This window comes from Schistocerca cancellata, chromosome 7, assembly GCF_023864275.1.
Source record: "Schistocerca cancellata isolate TAMUIC-IGC-003103 chromosome 7, iqSchCanc2.1, whole genome shotgun sequence".
NCBI classification, from domain to species: Eukaryota; Metazoa; Arthropoda; class Insecta; order Orthoptera; family Acrididae; genus Schistocerca; species Schistocerca cancellata.
In genome coordinates this window covers 377,453,716-377,470,831 of record NC_064632.1, presented here as the reverse complement: position 1 = coordinate 377,470,831, position 17,116 = coordinate 377,453,716, and the positions used below count along the sequence as shown (strand labels likewise).

The 17,116-nt window shown below is 43.3% G+C and overlaps 1 protein-coding gene and 1 pseudogene across 1 annotated transcript in view; one reads left to right on the top strand and one right to left on the bottom strand.

Moving 5' to 3' along the window:
* Positions 1-1,068: 1,068 nt before the first annotated feature.
* The window catches only part of LOC126092185 (low-density lipoprotein receptor-related protein 1), a 772,271-nt gene continuing 756,223 nt past the window's right edge, over positions 1,069-17,116 (top strand). Inside the window, exon 1 of the mRNA XM_049907661.1 lies at positions 1,069-1,298. Within this exon, the coding sequence (XP_049763618.1) occupies positions 1,208-1,298 (91 nt within the window). The 5' untranslated portion in view covers positions 1,069-1,207. The remainder of the gene's footprint in view (positions 1,299-17,116) is intronic.
* Positions 10,657-10,774, bottom strand: LOC126093618 (5S ribosomal RNA; annotated as a pseudogene).

Here is a 17,116-nt window from a genome sequence, read left to right as displayed (position 1 = left end):
GGACCATCGCAAAGCAATCGCATTGTACGGACAACACAACGTACTCGTAAAAACGCATAACGTCCTCGCCTTCGCCTAGCATCTAAGAAATACGATGGAATAAACAGCTGTCGGTGTTTGCAGTGTTCACAATACGTTAATTCGTAAACTACTTCCACAAGCTTCCCGCGACATATACCAATGACTTTCTCATTTACGCTACTCTTAGGATTTTACTGTCAATGGACCCTGTACCATTTAAATATTTGTGAATTAACTGCACTTTCAGAAACTTCCCAAAATCTGGGTATTGACTGCAAATACGTACCGTTACCTACAATCCAATTATGTGAAAACCGCATTTCGATAGCGCCTTCCACGTCTGAAATATTTGCGGTGCAGGTGTTAAGTGATTCACCCTCTATACTCCGTCATGTAAAGATGAGTATTAAACAGGAGGATGTTGTGTACTTACCTGCAGTATTAATATTTCTGCCGCTCTACATACTTCATATTTATAGAAACATATAAAATTAGCATGTAAATAACCTCACGAAACCTGCCCCTGGAGACGCAAAGCATCATTGTGCTGAAGGAAATAATTTTTGACTTGAGACTGTTCGTATCCTAGTACATATTCTTCCTAACATCTGCTCGCGGAGTGAGATTTTAGTCTGCGAGTGTATCACGACTATAGTTTCGAGACTTATTTAATAATGGTGTAAATCATATTCAGTCGCGATGTGCCTATTGTTTTTCTGATGCCTGATTCATTTAGATGCTGAAAACCCTGTACAAAGGAATTTATTTCCAAAATATGTAGAGCACTGCAAGAACCTCAAACATATAGCGATCACATATGATGTATTATTATTACCATCTGACTCGAATTTGTAAATATAATCATAAACAATTTATCCGCTACGAAAGACAGCCTGTTCAGTAAAACACCATCTTTGAAAATGAGCGCTAAGTGCGCTACAGCGGCGCGTTGTGTCATCGGTGCTGCGCTTAACATCTCTGGCGCTCTACGTAATATCGCTGGACGCTGGTCGCGTCCGGAGCCTTTCAGTCGCTCCGCGGACGGCGTCGCGGACGGTCGTTGAGGGGAGAGTGTAGATTGTTTCGCTTTCGTAACCGAACAATGCCCGGTTTATCATAGTGGTAGAGCAGCAATTGGAAATAATAAAATACTGCTGTTCGTTTTCTGGTAAGAAAGAAAACGAAAATGAGGCATCACGTACTTTGTGTGGGTGCTTTACTTGTGCTGATGGCTTGCTTCGACCAACATCGTGGATGGCAGCAACATTATGACGATTGTAAGTATCGCCGAATTCAGATAAACGTGTTTAATTCACGAGAGTTTCGATTTTTGTGTTTCAAATTTTGTGAAATTTGCTATAGCTTGTACTTCGTCTCATCCATACACCGGTACGAAACTAGCTTTTTTTTTTTTTCAAGTAATTGCTTGATTTGTTTGGAATTGAAGGGCTGGTTGTTTCTGCGAGAATGGTACCTACAGCCATGACCGATAGAGCAAAACTGCGAGTATTAATTAACGTGTGATGATATGTTGTGTTCTCTCCCACTTTCATTGCTCTTCGTATAGAATATGTCGAGCTGCGACATCACAGGCTTATAGATATTTTAACTGTTGCCTGTGGTGATCAGTAAGGAAATAAGTTGTGAATTAGTTGCTGAGGTCTCTTAGGAAAGGCACAGTTGCAGTTGGCTCATGAACCATACTTCACTACTTTCAGTACTTTAAATCCGCGAGAAAGGCATCGTGACGGTAAGATGCTGCTTTGTTTTGTATTGTAGCACCTGAGAAGAGCCGTTCGTCTGACGTTTGTTCCGCAGTGTTTGAACCTGAAATCGGAATGTGTGTGCTATAGAATGGACGTTTCAGAGCTAGGCCCCAATCGTTCAGATTCACATTTAAGAAGATTTATCGCACACTATTCGAGACCTCGAAACTGTATACTGGTTTCCAGAAAAAAAAAAAAAAACAGAGCTTTGTTTACAAAGGAAATAATTTGTGGACGAATATTAGAACAAAATATATGCCAAGCAAAACATTTCATATACATTTTTCAGATTCAGTAAACGTTTTATGGTTCTCATGAGATCTGTGAAGTACGACTGGTGTCACTTAGAAAATTCTGCATCGGCATTGAACGTTTAGGACGCATATTCGCTTACAGCAGTCTTCGTTCTGTAAGTTTCTGAAACGAAATATTATAACTTTTGTTATGGAATAAAAGTGTGGTGACAACGAGGTCATCAGAGATGGCGCACTAGTACAGTAAGTTCAGAGTTCATTGTCTGTCGACATCGAGGTCATTATGAACGGAGTAAGAGACTCGTGGGTGGACAAGTATTGTTTCACGCCCAATAAGTGATCAAGAATGCAATGTAAATATAAAACAAAAGTATTTAAAAACGTCACAATAAACAGGCGCAATTTGTATTTAAATTCGAAGCCATCACAGCATAGTGGGACTTTTTTCTATTTGTATTAAAATTCGGTAATGTGGTGCAGTCAAAGAGCCGTTTGTGTATTCTGGTCACGATGCATACGCTCCTATTTTGCGCCGCAGTACGAAAGTTCGCAGCATTTTGTTTTTATCTGTGCTTCGAAGCGTACCAAGGAAGTGGCTTGTGATATTTCACGTGAAAATCGTTTCTGCATAAGTTTCCACACTTGCACTACTTCTCAAATCTGAATAAAGCATTTAGTTGCCACGAAATAGTGAAAGCGGGAGAAGGTGCTTCGTTGTGGGGCGATATGAATAGTGGTGTCGAGAGGATAAAAATGAAGTAGCTGTTTAGCGGGACAGTGGGTCAGTAGCCGTAACCGTTGGGTAATGCACTTTCACCTTCTAATGTGCTGCGTTTTCCGTACAAAACCGTTTCTCACGTTTGAAAGGACTGGAAAGTCACGAAGGTATCTGTGGGAGCGAACTATGATTGTTCGTATTGTTGCTTTGTTAGCCCTTACGGTGTCTAAATCTGCATGGTTTGGCTTTGGCTTCACGAGCGTTCATTCCCTGATCTTTGCGCGTTGTTTTAACTTCCTTTTCAACAATGAATTAAAATAATCGCATTTATATTTAGTAAACTGATGGCAGTCATTTAGCCGCGAACGGATTCCTTATGCTTCGTCAGTTTCAGACTGGCATCAACAATAAGGTGCACTCTTTAAATTTACTATTTAAATACTGATTGACGAAGACGAACCATTCAGTGAGAATTTCCTGTAGTACACACAGATACACAGAGATGACTGCAATGGTACTGTTTTCTAATAGATTCAGACGTAGTTAACTGCATTTTAAGGACTGTGAATGGAGGCTGAATCTTATGCATTGGACAACAATTAATTAGTTCATATGAGCTTCAATGCTTACATCATCGTTATGAAGTGGATAGTTATATAAATTATAAATTGTAACCGGTGATGTGTGTAAACGATTTTTGCAACTCCACCAAGTGACCACTAAGTAGTTTGTCGTCTTGGAAGATGAAAAAGGTCCAAGGGATGCTGCATGCTGCTGAATCTTGTGTTTATGCATTACTGATATGCTATTATAGCGTCTTTCACTTTTCCACCTGATAGTGATGGCGTAGTAGATATTAAAAAGGAGTGGTGGATAAATAAATGTAAAAAGAAAAACTAGTTCATTTGTGTCACAAAAAAACTCAACTGTATACTCGTCATGATATAAATTAGAAGGTAAAGAAGGGGAAAATGGTACTGAACCCTTTATCAGCGGATGTACTACAGAAGTTATCATGTGTTTCTCAAATCTGAGCGATACTAAAAGTCCGTTCAAGGTGCTGATAAGGACATGGCCAGTCTCTGTTCCAATGTCATCCACAAAGTATCTCAGTATCGAGCTGCTGTCAAACTAGGTGCTGATAAGGACATGGCCAGTCTCTGTTCCAATGTCATCCACAAAGTATCTCAGTATCGAGCTGCTGTCAAACTGTAGCTTCACGAACCCAGCAGACCAAGAGGAAAAGTATCGCGACTTTTTTTGCTTCTATCTGTCCGCGATTCCTTCCATCTTTAATTGCCAACGGTTCGTTGGCAATCTGAGTTTTTCGTCTTGGCAGCCTACACTTGCCATAGTGGAGTTAAGATTAAACCTCAGTATTCCAAGGTTGTTATGGTTCAAATGGCTCTGAGCGCTATGGGACTTAACATCTGAGGTCATCAGTCGCCTAGAACTTAGAACTACTTAAACCTAACTAACTCAAGGACATCACACACATTCATGCCCGAGGCAGGATTCGAACCTGCGACCGTAGCGGTCGCGCGGTTCCAGACTGAAGCGCCTAGAACTGCTCGGCCACACCTGCCGGCAAGGTTGTTAAGTAAAGCGATTATGAACGCAGATTTTTTTATTTAAGTTTTATTAGTATTTGTCCCTCGAAACGCACTTATTCGTTGTAGTCATACTGTATCGTTTGTATCACGTATTATATTACAGATTTCACAAATTAAACAAGTACAGTTGCGTTGATTGACTGTTCCGTGCTTCTTCGTAGAATATTTTATACACTATGAATGAAAACACACACAACACTGGGGTAATATTCAACAATATTTATTATTTATTTCACAAATCGGTTTTAGGCTGTTAACGCCATAATCAGATACAAAGATTAGTATGTGGTGCAGTGAAATATTGTTGGATAAAATATTTTAAACTAGTGTACCTACAGAGTATTCCAATTCCAGAAGTGAAAAATGTTAACGTTAGATGTAGGAATAAAACAAGAGGGATTATTACACTGAAATAATTCCTCCTTTTTTATTCCTAGACCTAACGTTAACATTTTTCATCTCTGGAAATGGAGATACTCTACACAATAGCAATTCAAAATCTTTGATCCAACAAAATTTCACTGTGCCACATACTTATCTTTGTACCTGATCATGGCGTAACAGCCGAAAACCGGTTTGTAAAATAAATAATACCACAGCATATGACGCAAAATCTAACTGGACGAAGTCGGGAAGAAAATCGATCCATACCTATTTACAGGAACTGTTTCACTCTCCCCCTCGGAGTGGTTTTTGAAATTTATGGGAAAACCTGAGACCTGATGGCTTGTTGGATTTGAACTTAAGTCCTGACACCGAGAAGGTGACAGAGGTTGGCGTATTGGACCCGCATTGTGTGGACCATGGTTCGAATCTCCGTCTGACCATCCATACTGAGGTTTCCCATAGTTTTCCTATTCGCTTAAGGCACATGAAAGGATGGTTCCCTCGAAAAGGATAATGTGTATTTTTTTTCCCAGTCTGAACTTACGCTCCTTCTGTTAACGTCCATGGAACGTTAGACCATAATCTTCCTTCCTTTTTGCAGTCCACACTATTATGAGTCCACAGTTCATTAAACTCTGGACTCAATAGCGCTCGGGCCTATGATTAGACATTTCCAGCTACAAGTAATTCCGCGTAGAATGTGTACCAAGCTACACTTTATCCGAAATGAGATCCCATTACAAAACTAATCATGGACTGTTAAAATTTTATACCTAGATCGACTATCAGCTAGTACGAGTTCATCTGGACGACTGCTGGAAGTCAGGTATCGGTAAGTTACATGTTTTCATCGAGATTTCTCTTTAGAGGGTCTTCCACATGGTTGAAATACATGGCGTTCGCTCCATTTAGGTTTAGTTGTACACTTAAGAGTATTTGTGATGAGGATTAAAGTTGTAACCGAAGTGGCAACAAATGGAATGGCTGTATTCTGCGTTAGCAGTGGCTCTATATTTAGTTATTTCCGTGTGTCATTAACTGATGTGTGATCTGAGAGACTACACGTTCTGACAATTCTACTCGTCACATTTTTGTTCTTACTAGCTTTGTGGGTGCCTAGTCATTCAGAACCGCACAGCAGAATTAGGACTGCTATAGTTCTATAATACGGCATTTACTTATTTCCATGTTTTGATGTAAGAGTTTTAGGTTTTCGAAAAAGAAACGTGTAATATATGATAAATTTCAGCCTTAGGAAACCTTTGCCGGAAGCATTTTTCTGGAACATTGCCCTGTAGGGAAGTGAAATTTGGACGATAAGCGTATCAGACAAGAACAGAATAGAAGCTTTTGAAATATTATGCTACAGAAGCATGCTGAAGAATGGAAGGGTACATCGATTAACAGATGATGTACTGAATATAACTGAGGTAAACAGGGAATTTATGGCGCAACGTGGCTAAAAAAAGGGACCGATTGAAGGGACGCATCCTGAGGCGTGAAGAAATAGTTTAGTTTGTTCAAATGGTTCAAATGGCTCTAAGCACTATGGGACGTAACATCTAGGGTCATAAGTCCCCTAGACTTAGAACTACTTAAACCTAACTAAGGACATCACACACATCCTTGCCCGAGACAGGATTCGAACCAGCGACCGTAGCAGCAACGCGGTTCCAGACAGAAGCGCCTAGAACCGCTCGGTCACAACGGCCGGCCTTTAGTTTGTAACGGGTCGAAGTGTGAAGGATAATCAAAATACACCGCTATTCCACGCCGACAGTTCCTATAGCGAATAACGCTAATCATTCTTGCCTTCGTAGCATACACACGCTTCCCAAATACGGTAAAAATGTAGTTTTGTCTTTTTTTTATACCAGATTAGCCGTTTTGTAAGCTTTATAAGTGAAAAGATTTCTCATCTATCAGTCTGATGTCTAACGACACACATACTACAATGCAGTTTACTCACTACTGGATTTTCTTTTAACGTAATGAAAAGTGAAAAACAAAGTCTAGTTCGATGCAACGCTTGACATTACTCTACCATGTGAAAGCACCTTCATCTCCGAATAACTGCTGCTACCTACATCCATTTGAACTTGTTTTCCTGTAGCCATACCTTGTGTCTCTCTGTAGCATTTTAATTACGTATGCGTTTATTTTCGTTTGATTGACCGCGACTTCGTTAATATTTCGACCTGGGCGGAAATATTGGAACGATCTGATGTTCACAAGCAGAACTAAGGTGACGTTACTTCTCCTTGCATGTCTCCACAGTCATTTTCCAGACTGCCAATCTCTCCTGTATGTTACTTCACGTGATATAAACGGATCAAAACATACGTACTATTCTGTACATGAGAGAGAATATTTAAAAAAATTAAAAATGCGCAGAATGATTATCTCTACTATTACATTCAGCATATTACTCGTCACTTCATAACACTTCCTTTCATAGCTTATTGTCAGATTTATTGAGGCGGATCATTTACTTGAAGGGTCTGAAAGGAAAGGGGCCCTTGCAATAGACCGTACGAACTTATTCACCGCGATAAGCGACAGTGCAAAGCCGAACGGGAGGCTACGATGGTGCTTGTGAATAGACCTCTCAGACGTTACGAATGTCATTCACATCCCGCTCTTCTTCGCTGGGACAGTGGGGCGCAGCTTCAGTGCGTCCTGAGCAGAGGCCAACACACCGGCTCGGATGGGCGTCCTTGTTCGGTCTGCTTTGTACTGGAACCTGCTCCCAACCGGTTCCAGCGTCTTCCACAGTTTTTACGACGCCTCCGCTGCCCTGCCGACTCATGTGAGATGTCCGGCAAACGCGTGACTCACGTCCGCTCTCTGCTCCCCCCCCCCCTCGCTCTCTCTCTCTCTCTCTCTCTCTCTCTCTCTCTCCGTCTCCCTCCCCCTCCCCCTCTTTCTCCCTTTTCGCTAAAGGACTAGCCTTGCGCGTGGCCGATTTTTGTGTGTGTTGTATCAGTGACCATCTACTTCTACCTGTCGCACTATCCTTGAAAAAAGCGTCAAGGTTAGAGTATCTTAAGCCCACGAAAACACAGTTAATTATTTTTTCATTAATTAAGCCTTCCATATAATTAGTATTGTTCTCCGTACGGTTTGGGACTATACACTCTCGTGAAGACGACGCTATACCACAGAGTGCGATTCCGTTTCAGTGCGGGAAACTGCTGCTTTGTCGAGACACGTTAATGTATCCAACTGTCAAGAACCCGAATAACCACCTACTTCGAGGGTAATCCCAAAAGTAAGGTCTATTTTTTGTAAGTACATACGCGGCCGGAGTGGCCGAGCGGTTCTAGGCGCTACAGTCTGGAGCCGCGCAACCGCTACGGTAGCAAGTTCGAATCCTGCCTCGGGCATGGATGTGTGTGATGTCCTTAGGGTAGTTTGGTTTAAGTAGTTCTAAGTTCTAGGGGACTGATGACCTCAGAAGTTAAGTCTCATAGTGCTCAGAGCCATTTGAACCATTTTTATAAGTACATAGACCTGATTATTTCTATAATGATTTACATCAGTTTACAGCTTGAACATTTACTTCTTTTTCGACATAATCACCATTTCTGTCGATGCATTTTCGTAGACGCTGTGGCAGTTTTTGTATGCCCACGTCATACCAGCTCGCCGCCATGCTGTTCAGAAAGTTATGAACCCCTTCTTTCACCTCGTCGTCGGAGCTGAATCACTTTCTGGCCAAATGTTCTTTTAACCTAGGGAACAGGTTGATAGTCACTGGGTGCCAAGTCAGGACTATAGGGTGGGTGGGTGATTATGTTCCACTGAAACTGTTGCAAGAGAGCAACGGCCTGCCAAGCAATGTGTGGGCGAGCGTTGTCATGGAGAATGTGTACGCCCTTGCTCAACATTCGTCTTCTCCGGTTCTGAATTGCCCGTTTGAGTTTTTTCAGAGTCTCACAGTACCTGTCAGCGTTAATTGTGGTCCCAGTTCCGACGACGAGGTGAAAGAAGAGGTTCATAACTGTCATAACAGCATGGCGGCGAGCTGGTATGACATGGGCATACAAAAACTGCCACAGCGACTACAAAAATGCATCGACAGTGTTCTAGCTGTAAACTGATGTAGAAATAAACAGGTCTTTCTTTCTTTCTCGGGGCCTTTGTCCCGCTCCAACGCGGGCTCGGCTTTGTTATTACGGATCTGGCAGTGTTAAATGGCAGAGGGTGGATGGATGCCCTTCCTGCCGCCACCCCGAACCCCCCAGGACGGAAGTAGTGTACCCCAGCTGTCTGCGTCTAGTGTAAGTCATGCAGTAGTGCGAACGTTTTCAAATGTCTGTGAGTCGTGTAACTGAAGAGGAACTTGGGTACCAGCCCGGGATTCACCTAGCGGGATGTGGAAAACCGCCGAAAAACCACATCCAGGGTGGGCGGATGACCCGAGTCCAGGAAGCAGCGCATTAGCGCTCTCGGCTACCCTGACGGGTAAACGGGTCTATGTATTTATAAAAAATAGGATACCTTACTTTTAGGATTACCCTCGTACAAGCCGAAACGCTGCGAGACGTGTAGGAACAGAGTCAGTCATGTCCTAGAAGGTACCGACAGGGATGTGATCCAGTGGCGTGTCCTCTGTGCTGGGTTTCTCGGTTGAGAATCCACGACGCAAACGGCGGGTCGAGGTGGTCCCACAGATTATCGATGGTGTTTAAATCCCGAGAATGTGGGCGGCCAGGGGAATACGGTGACTGACCCCGGTGTTCTTCGAAGCATGCCCGCACACTGGGAGCTGTGTGACACAGTTCATTGTCCTGCTGGTAGATGCCATCGTGCCGAGCGTAAACAGACAGTATGTAGAGATGGGTGTGGTTCCCAAGGATAGATGCATACTTGTCTTGATCCATTGTGCCCTCCAAAATGACAAGATCATCCAGGGAAAACGTTCCCAAGACCATAACGTTCAGACGATTGTTGCAGGGTGTTTCCTTTCAGACGTTTCACGTCATGCACGCCAACGGCCATCAGTCCGTTGGAGCATAAAACACGTTTCATCTGAAAAGGCCACCTGTCGCTATTCAGTGGCCGTCCAGTTGCAGCAATGACGTGCAACCGCCAATGAACGGCAGTCAGCATGGGTGCACGAATCAGGCGCCTGCTGGGCAGGCCTATGTGCACTAACGTGCGCTGAATGATCGTTGAGGTCACACTGTTGGTAGCCCCTTGGCTAATCTGGGTAGTCAGTTGCTCAACAGTTGCAAGTCTGTTCGCCCGTTCGCATCGCTGCAGTCGTTGTTCATCCCTGTCATCTATCGCCCGTGGTTCACCGCAGTTTCCTCTACGTCGGTTTTGGGCAGTTTACCATGCACGGAATACTTTAACTACGGTGGCATGTTAACAGTTTACATACTTAGCCGTTTCGGAAATGCTTCCACCCTTGGCCCGAAATCCAATGATCATGCCCTTTTGGACGTCAGATAAAGCGCTCCATTTCCGCAATATGACAACGACTGCACTGTTTTTTTGTGTCGCCCTACACGCCTTATATCCCCTCCAATGCTAGTGCTGCCGGCAGCCGTCTATGAATGGTTATTGCACAATGACGTCGAACATAGGCAGTGTTCACGGTAATGTGACTGGACCATATAAGTAAGTGGCAATACTTACAACAATGGATCTACGAGGCGACTTCAGAAAGTAAGTTACAGATTATTATGACCACTCCGTCTACAGGCCACAAGTGGCCCATCGGGACCCTCCGACCGCCGTGTCATCCTCCGAGGAGGATGCGGATAGGAGGGGCATGGGGTCAGCACACGGCCTCCCGATCGTTATGATGGTATTCTTGACCGAAGCCGCTACTATTCGGTCGAGTATCTCCTCAATTGGCATCGCGAGGCTGAGTGCACCCCGAAAAATGGCAACAGCGCATGGCGGCCTGGATGGTCACCCATCCAAGTGCCGACCACGCCCGACAGCGCTTAACTTCGGTGATCTCACGGGAACCGGTGTATCCACTGCAGCAAGGCCGTTGCTTACAGATTATTATGACAGATCATAAAAATGTGTAGCATCATAGTGTGAACATTCTCATCGTTGGAGAGTCTCTTCCCCACCGACACTCCTTCAGCTTGCCGAAAAGATGTAAATCGCATGGAGCAAGATCTGGAATACCCGATCGCCGCCACCTCTGCGGCCTTGCCGAAACTGTTGGCACCATTTCACGATGGCTGGAAGCGACACCGCATTTAATCTTCATACCGCCAGAATTTCGTGGTGAAACCGTGCGCAATTTAGACGTTTTGCCCGCAAGAATCATAGTATCCTACAGACTTCAACTTTGGTGTACATTTTCAAATGGTTCAAATGGCTCTGAGCACTACGGGACTTAACTTCTGAGGTCATCAGTCCCCTAGACTTAGAACTACTTAAACCTAACTAACCTAAGGACATCACACACAGCCATGCGCGAGGCACGATTCGAACCTGCGACCGTAGCAGCAGCGCGGTTCCGGACTGAAGCGCCTAGAACCGCTCGGTCACAAAGGCCGGCGTACGTTTTCAGTTGCCGCGCCGCTTCACTCCTAACCTGTTCTGCACCTGTTATCCGCACCGCAGCAAAGTTGTCTGTGCAGGAAACCCGGAACGTGTAGTCTCTTTTGATAACGCACTACGGTTGTTGTGCAGTGCTTGTAGCATGCGGCGACTTGTGTAACTTATGTCGTGTTTGTACCAATGAACGTACAGGCGAACCCGAACTCCAACGACAAAATTTCGGAAATTGTTTAGGAAAATTTTGTGATTCTTTTGTATATGGAACTCGTGGTCTCTAGTCAATCTTCAGTGTAATAATGTGATTGTCACCTATACTACTTTATCACCCAAATTACCTCTGTTTCTGTGAAAATACCTTCTCATCAGTGAAAAGCTTGTAATATCCAACCAACAAAATTTAGAACTCTAAACAGAGTAATGCAGTAACCCTCAGGAAAGTACCGTTATGTGGTTGGAAACACAGCAGGAGCAGCTCAGAATGCGTCTTATTCTGTTGCTTCATTGTACACTACTGGCCATTAAAAATTGCTACACCAAAAAGAAATGCAGATGATGAACGGGTATTCATTGGAGAAATATATTATACTAGAACTGACATGTGATTACATTTTCAAGCAATTTGGGTGCATAGATCGTGAGAAATCAGTACCCAGAACAACCACCTCTGGCCGTAATAACGGCCTTGATACGCCCGGGCATTGAGTCAAACAGAGCTTGGATGGCGTGTACAGGTACAGCTGTCCATGCAGCTTCAACACGATACCACAGTTCAACAAGAATAATGACTGGCATATTGTGACGAGCCAGTTGCTCGGCCACCAATGACCAGACCTTTTCAATTGGTGAGAGATCTGGAGAATGTGCTCGTCAGGGCAGCAGTCGAACATTTTCTGTATCCAGAAAGGCCCGTACAGGACCTGCAACATGCGGTCGTGCCTTATCCTGCTGAAATGTAGGGTTTCGCAGGGATCGAATGAAGGGTGGAGCCACGGGTCGTAACACATCTGAAATGTAACATCCACTTTTCAAAGTGCTGTCAATGCGAACAAGAGGTGACCGAGACGTGTAACCAATGGCACCCCGTACCATCACGCCGGGTGATACGCCAGTATGGCGATGACGAATACACGCTTCCAATGTGCGTTCACCGCGATGTCGCCAAACATGGATGTGACCATTATGATGCTGTAAACAGAACCTGGATTCATAGGACAAAATGACGTTTTGCCATTCGTGAACCCAGGTTTGTTGTTGAGTACACCATCGCAGGAGCTCCTGTCTGTGATGCAGCGTCAAGGGTAACCACAGCCACGGTCTCCGAGCTGATAGTCCATGCTGCTGCAAACGTCGTCAAACTGTTCGTGCAGATGGTTGTTGTCTTGCAAACGTCCCCATCTGTTGACTTAGGGATCGAGACGTGGCTGCACGATCCGTTACAGCCTTGCGGATAAGATACCTGTCATGTCGACTGCTAGTGATACGAGGCCGTTGAGATCCAGCACGGCGTTCCGTATTACCCTCCCGAACACACCGATTCCATATTCTGCTAACAGTCATTGTATCTCGACCAACGCGAGCAGCAATGTCGTAATACGATAAACCGCAATCGCGATAGGCTACAATCCGACCTTTATCAAAGTCGGAAACGTGATGGTACACATTTCTCCTCCTTACACGAGGCATCACAACAACGTTTCACCAGGCAACGCCGGTCAACTGCTGTTTGTGTATGAGAAATCGGTTTGAAACTTTCCTCATATCAGCACGTTGTAGGTGTCGCCACCGGCGCCAACCTTGTGTTAATGCTCTGAAAAGCTAATCATTTGCCTATCACAGCATCTTCTTCCTGTTAAATTTCGTGTCTGTAGCACGTCATCTTCGTGTTGCAGCAATTTTAATGGCCAATAGTGTATGCAGTAAATGCATACACGCGATGCACATCGACCAACTCTTACAGCGAACGGCTTACCTCATCGAATACAAGGGTTCTCGTCAGATTAACGAAGTTAAACAACGTCATGCGCGGCCAGTACGAGGGTGGATATAGCTGCCTGATTACACCATTGCTTTTGGCTGCTTTACTTTTGTGTTTACGGCAGATGGGGGGGATATGAAGTGGCGTTAAGTCCCGGATCGCTAGTCTTTGCATCAGGTTATGCAGATTCCGACCTCTGGAATGAGTAGGGAATTTTCCTATGTTAAAAATGTGGTTCAAATTGTTCTTATTCCGATTGATTATTACATTTAAATAACGTTTACTGTCAATATTCTCATAAAGTATGTGTTATTTTTATGCAATTGCAGCTTAAAAATCATTAAAGATCAAGATTTGGTCACGTGACAAAAAACAGTTATTGGCTGATGCTTTGGGACGTCACAGACTAGGAGTAAAGAAGAAACTATACTTGTGTTATAGGGGTGTCAGCCGAAATGACAAGGTTTTTACGCAATTTTTCTGCAAACTTTTTAGCTATTTAGTGATGGAAAACCAATCACAACTTTTAAGTATCAATAGAAGGGAATTTTGTGGTGATGGTGGAAACCTAGCGAAGGTTGATGCGTTTATGCTCCATCCGTTTAGAGCGACGATATGTACAACGACGGACACTCATTTCTCTGCTTCCTGCCAACATCATTAAACTCGCTCAAAACTAAGGCATTGTGGAACGTTTAAAAATGGGCCCGTATATTATAACCAGCTGTCGACTATCAGTCATAGGCTACGACCGAAAGTACAATAAAATTATTCTTGACAAACCTTAGTGGTGTTTCCTCTATAAAAGACACTTAGCAGAGACACTGTGCCCAGCAAGAGCTCGCTGGCCCAACTGATAGCGCAGTTGACTGTAAATAATGGAGTCATTTGTTTTTGAAAGTTTCACACAAAATACGAGAATAGCATCAGCAAGAACTGATCATAGTCATTCTTTCGATGGTGGGACATTTTATATATGGCTTCACATTAATCATAGTCTGAGAAATGTACAACAGAGGGTAAATACATTTACTCTGCGAACAAACAATTCACTATTTTGGAAAGCATTGCTAGTAGTAAAGATATCACCAGACTTCCGTGGTACAACTAGATGTAGGACGATGAGGTTTTCTATACAGAGACGCCGGCCGGTGTGGCCGAGCGGTTCTAGGCGCTTCAGTCTGGAACCACGCTACCGCTACGGTCACAGGTTCGAATCCTGCCTCGGGCATGGATGTGTGTGATGTCCTTAGGTTAGTTAGGTTTAAGTAGTTCTAAGTTCTAGGGGACTGATGACCTTAGATGTTAAGACCCATAGTGCTCAGAGCCATTTGAACCATTATGCAGAGAGATACAAAGCATGTACGACTCGCAGATAACATAACGTAAGGGCTGTGATGTTTGTAAGTGTAAACTAACGTCAGTGTCCGAAACTGACATATTTCATCTTTATGTAAGATGCTGAAACTTCAAAAGTTTATATAATAAGTATACTAGGTGAGCAGTACGAAGATAAATAGAACATTGTTTCTAATAATGTAAAAAGTGTGTGCTGATATTAATTAGAAAAAGTATTTTTGAACGCGACGTGTTTGAACAGCGATTGCAAATGTAAGCGCATGTAAACAGCAAGGAAAACACAATAACATTTTGTTTTTGATCAATGTGGTGAAGTTTTGTAATTGTGTTTTGGTTTTCATATGAGAGACCTGTCGAGTCGTTTTGCAAATAAGTTAAACTATTCTTCGGACTGGATTCGACTAACGATCTATGAACATCATCGTATAACATTCGACGAGTTACCGCTGTAACAACTTTTTTATTTTCATTCTGTGCGATATTGTACGGTACGTTTGGTCTTGGCGGATGTCACAGGACATCCGTTCTAGTTCATTGTTGATTTCTTTACTCATTTTTTTTAATTACAGAGGGCCAGCGCCCGTCTGACCGAACACGATGAGCTACCGTACCGGCGTACAACTAAGCCAACAAATAATTTAGGTAGATTTTGTTAAAACAACAATTTTCATTAAGAGTTTAATTTCGTTGAATGACGCTGTCCGTCCTTGTAACAGTGGTAAAGCACATATCGGAGGTAAATTAATGTCAACTTCACTGTGCAGCACATTTTTAATTAAGTTCGTTAACTTGTATGTCGACGTGGTGGCAATTTGTCAGCACAATGCAACCGCATTTTATCATCTCATCATTCTCTGTAACACTCAAACGCAACTTATCAGGAGTTTTTATAGAAGTATTTGCACAGTATGGTACTACACACCATTTATAAGCCATTTTCCGAAACGTAAATTCCAAAACAAGACATCACTGTGAATGATCTTTGTGACAGTAGGAGCAGCGGGCTAGCCAGTGACGTCACAGGCATCACATGACTCTGATGGAGCGTTTTAGCGGACTTTCAAATTATTTTAATTTCATTTCCGTTTTTATAAAAGAATACTGAAAATCAAGAGGGAAAAAAACATGTTAGGAGCGTAAAATGACATAATTAATCATTTAAGACAATTTCCAGAAAACAGTCGAATAACCTGTAGAAGGCTGATGACCTTAGATGTTTAGTCTCAAACCTACACCCATCTTCAGGGTGATCCGTCCAGGATGATTGGATGGGATTTTAAGCCAGGCGGTCCTCTTGGGGCTATTTTAAAGGAGTAGGCTATATACCGGCAGCGGGTTTCATCCCCTCTCTTCTTTCATCATAACCTTAACGCAAGTATGAGACTACACTACACACACCGATTACACTAACCTACACTTTCGGATTCACACAACTTTGACTCTTCGCGAGAGAAAGGTGCCAGTGTATGCGAGGAACAGGAAAAAATCTTTCCAATCAGGCAACTGAAATGCTCTTCGAGATCACCTACCTAACCAGTGCTATATGACTTTACTTTTATTAAACCTGTCGATACTGCTGTGCATCACTGTCAACTTACGAATAACACTGCCAGAGAAACAAACCCGAGACAGAACCGTGGAGCAATAATTGCAAGTTAGAGAGCGAAGAATAAAGTTGACGTTATTACAGTCATGACAAGGGCCGTGAGTGAACAGTAAGGGTTTGTTGCACGCAAGACACACAGCACACACCGTCGACGTTTGCTTTCTTGTGCACATACTTGCAGTACAATACACATACAAATATAAATGACGGTGTTAGAAGTCAGGCGAAATGCAATTACTCTGTAACGAGCCATCGAAGACCACCGGTCTGTTACACCAAAATACTCAACCAATATCCCTGAACAACCTCCGAACTTTTATTGCCGAAGAACGGGTTAAAAGTCATCAGCATACTGCAAAATTCAGATCTCAAAGAGGAGTCAGGAGAACAATTCAGTATCAGCAAAAATATTCACAGAAAAACTAGAATTGCATATCAAGAAAACGTACAAGGAATAAATACAGCTGAGCAGAGTAGCCGCGCGGTTGAAGGCGGCATGTCACGGATTGCGCGGCCCCTCCCGCCGGAGGTTCGAATCCTCCCTCGGGCATGGGTGTGTGTGTTGTTCTTAGCATAAGTTAGTTTAAGTAGAGTGTAAGCCTAGGGACCGATGACCTTAGCAATTTGGTCCCTTAGGAATTCAGAGGAGAGAGCAGATAGGTGGAAAGAATACATTGAAAGCCTGTATGAGGGTGAAGATTTGTCTGATGTGATAGAAGAAGAAACAGGAGTCGATTTAGAAGAGATAGGGGATCCAGTATTAGAATCGGAATTTAAAAGAGCTTTGGAGGACTTACGGTCAAATAAGGCAGAAGGGATAGATAACATTCCATCAGAATTTCTAAAATCATTGGGGGAAGTGGCAACAAAACGACTATTCACG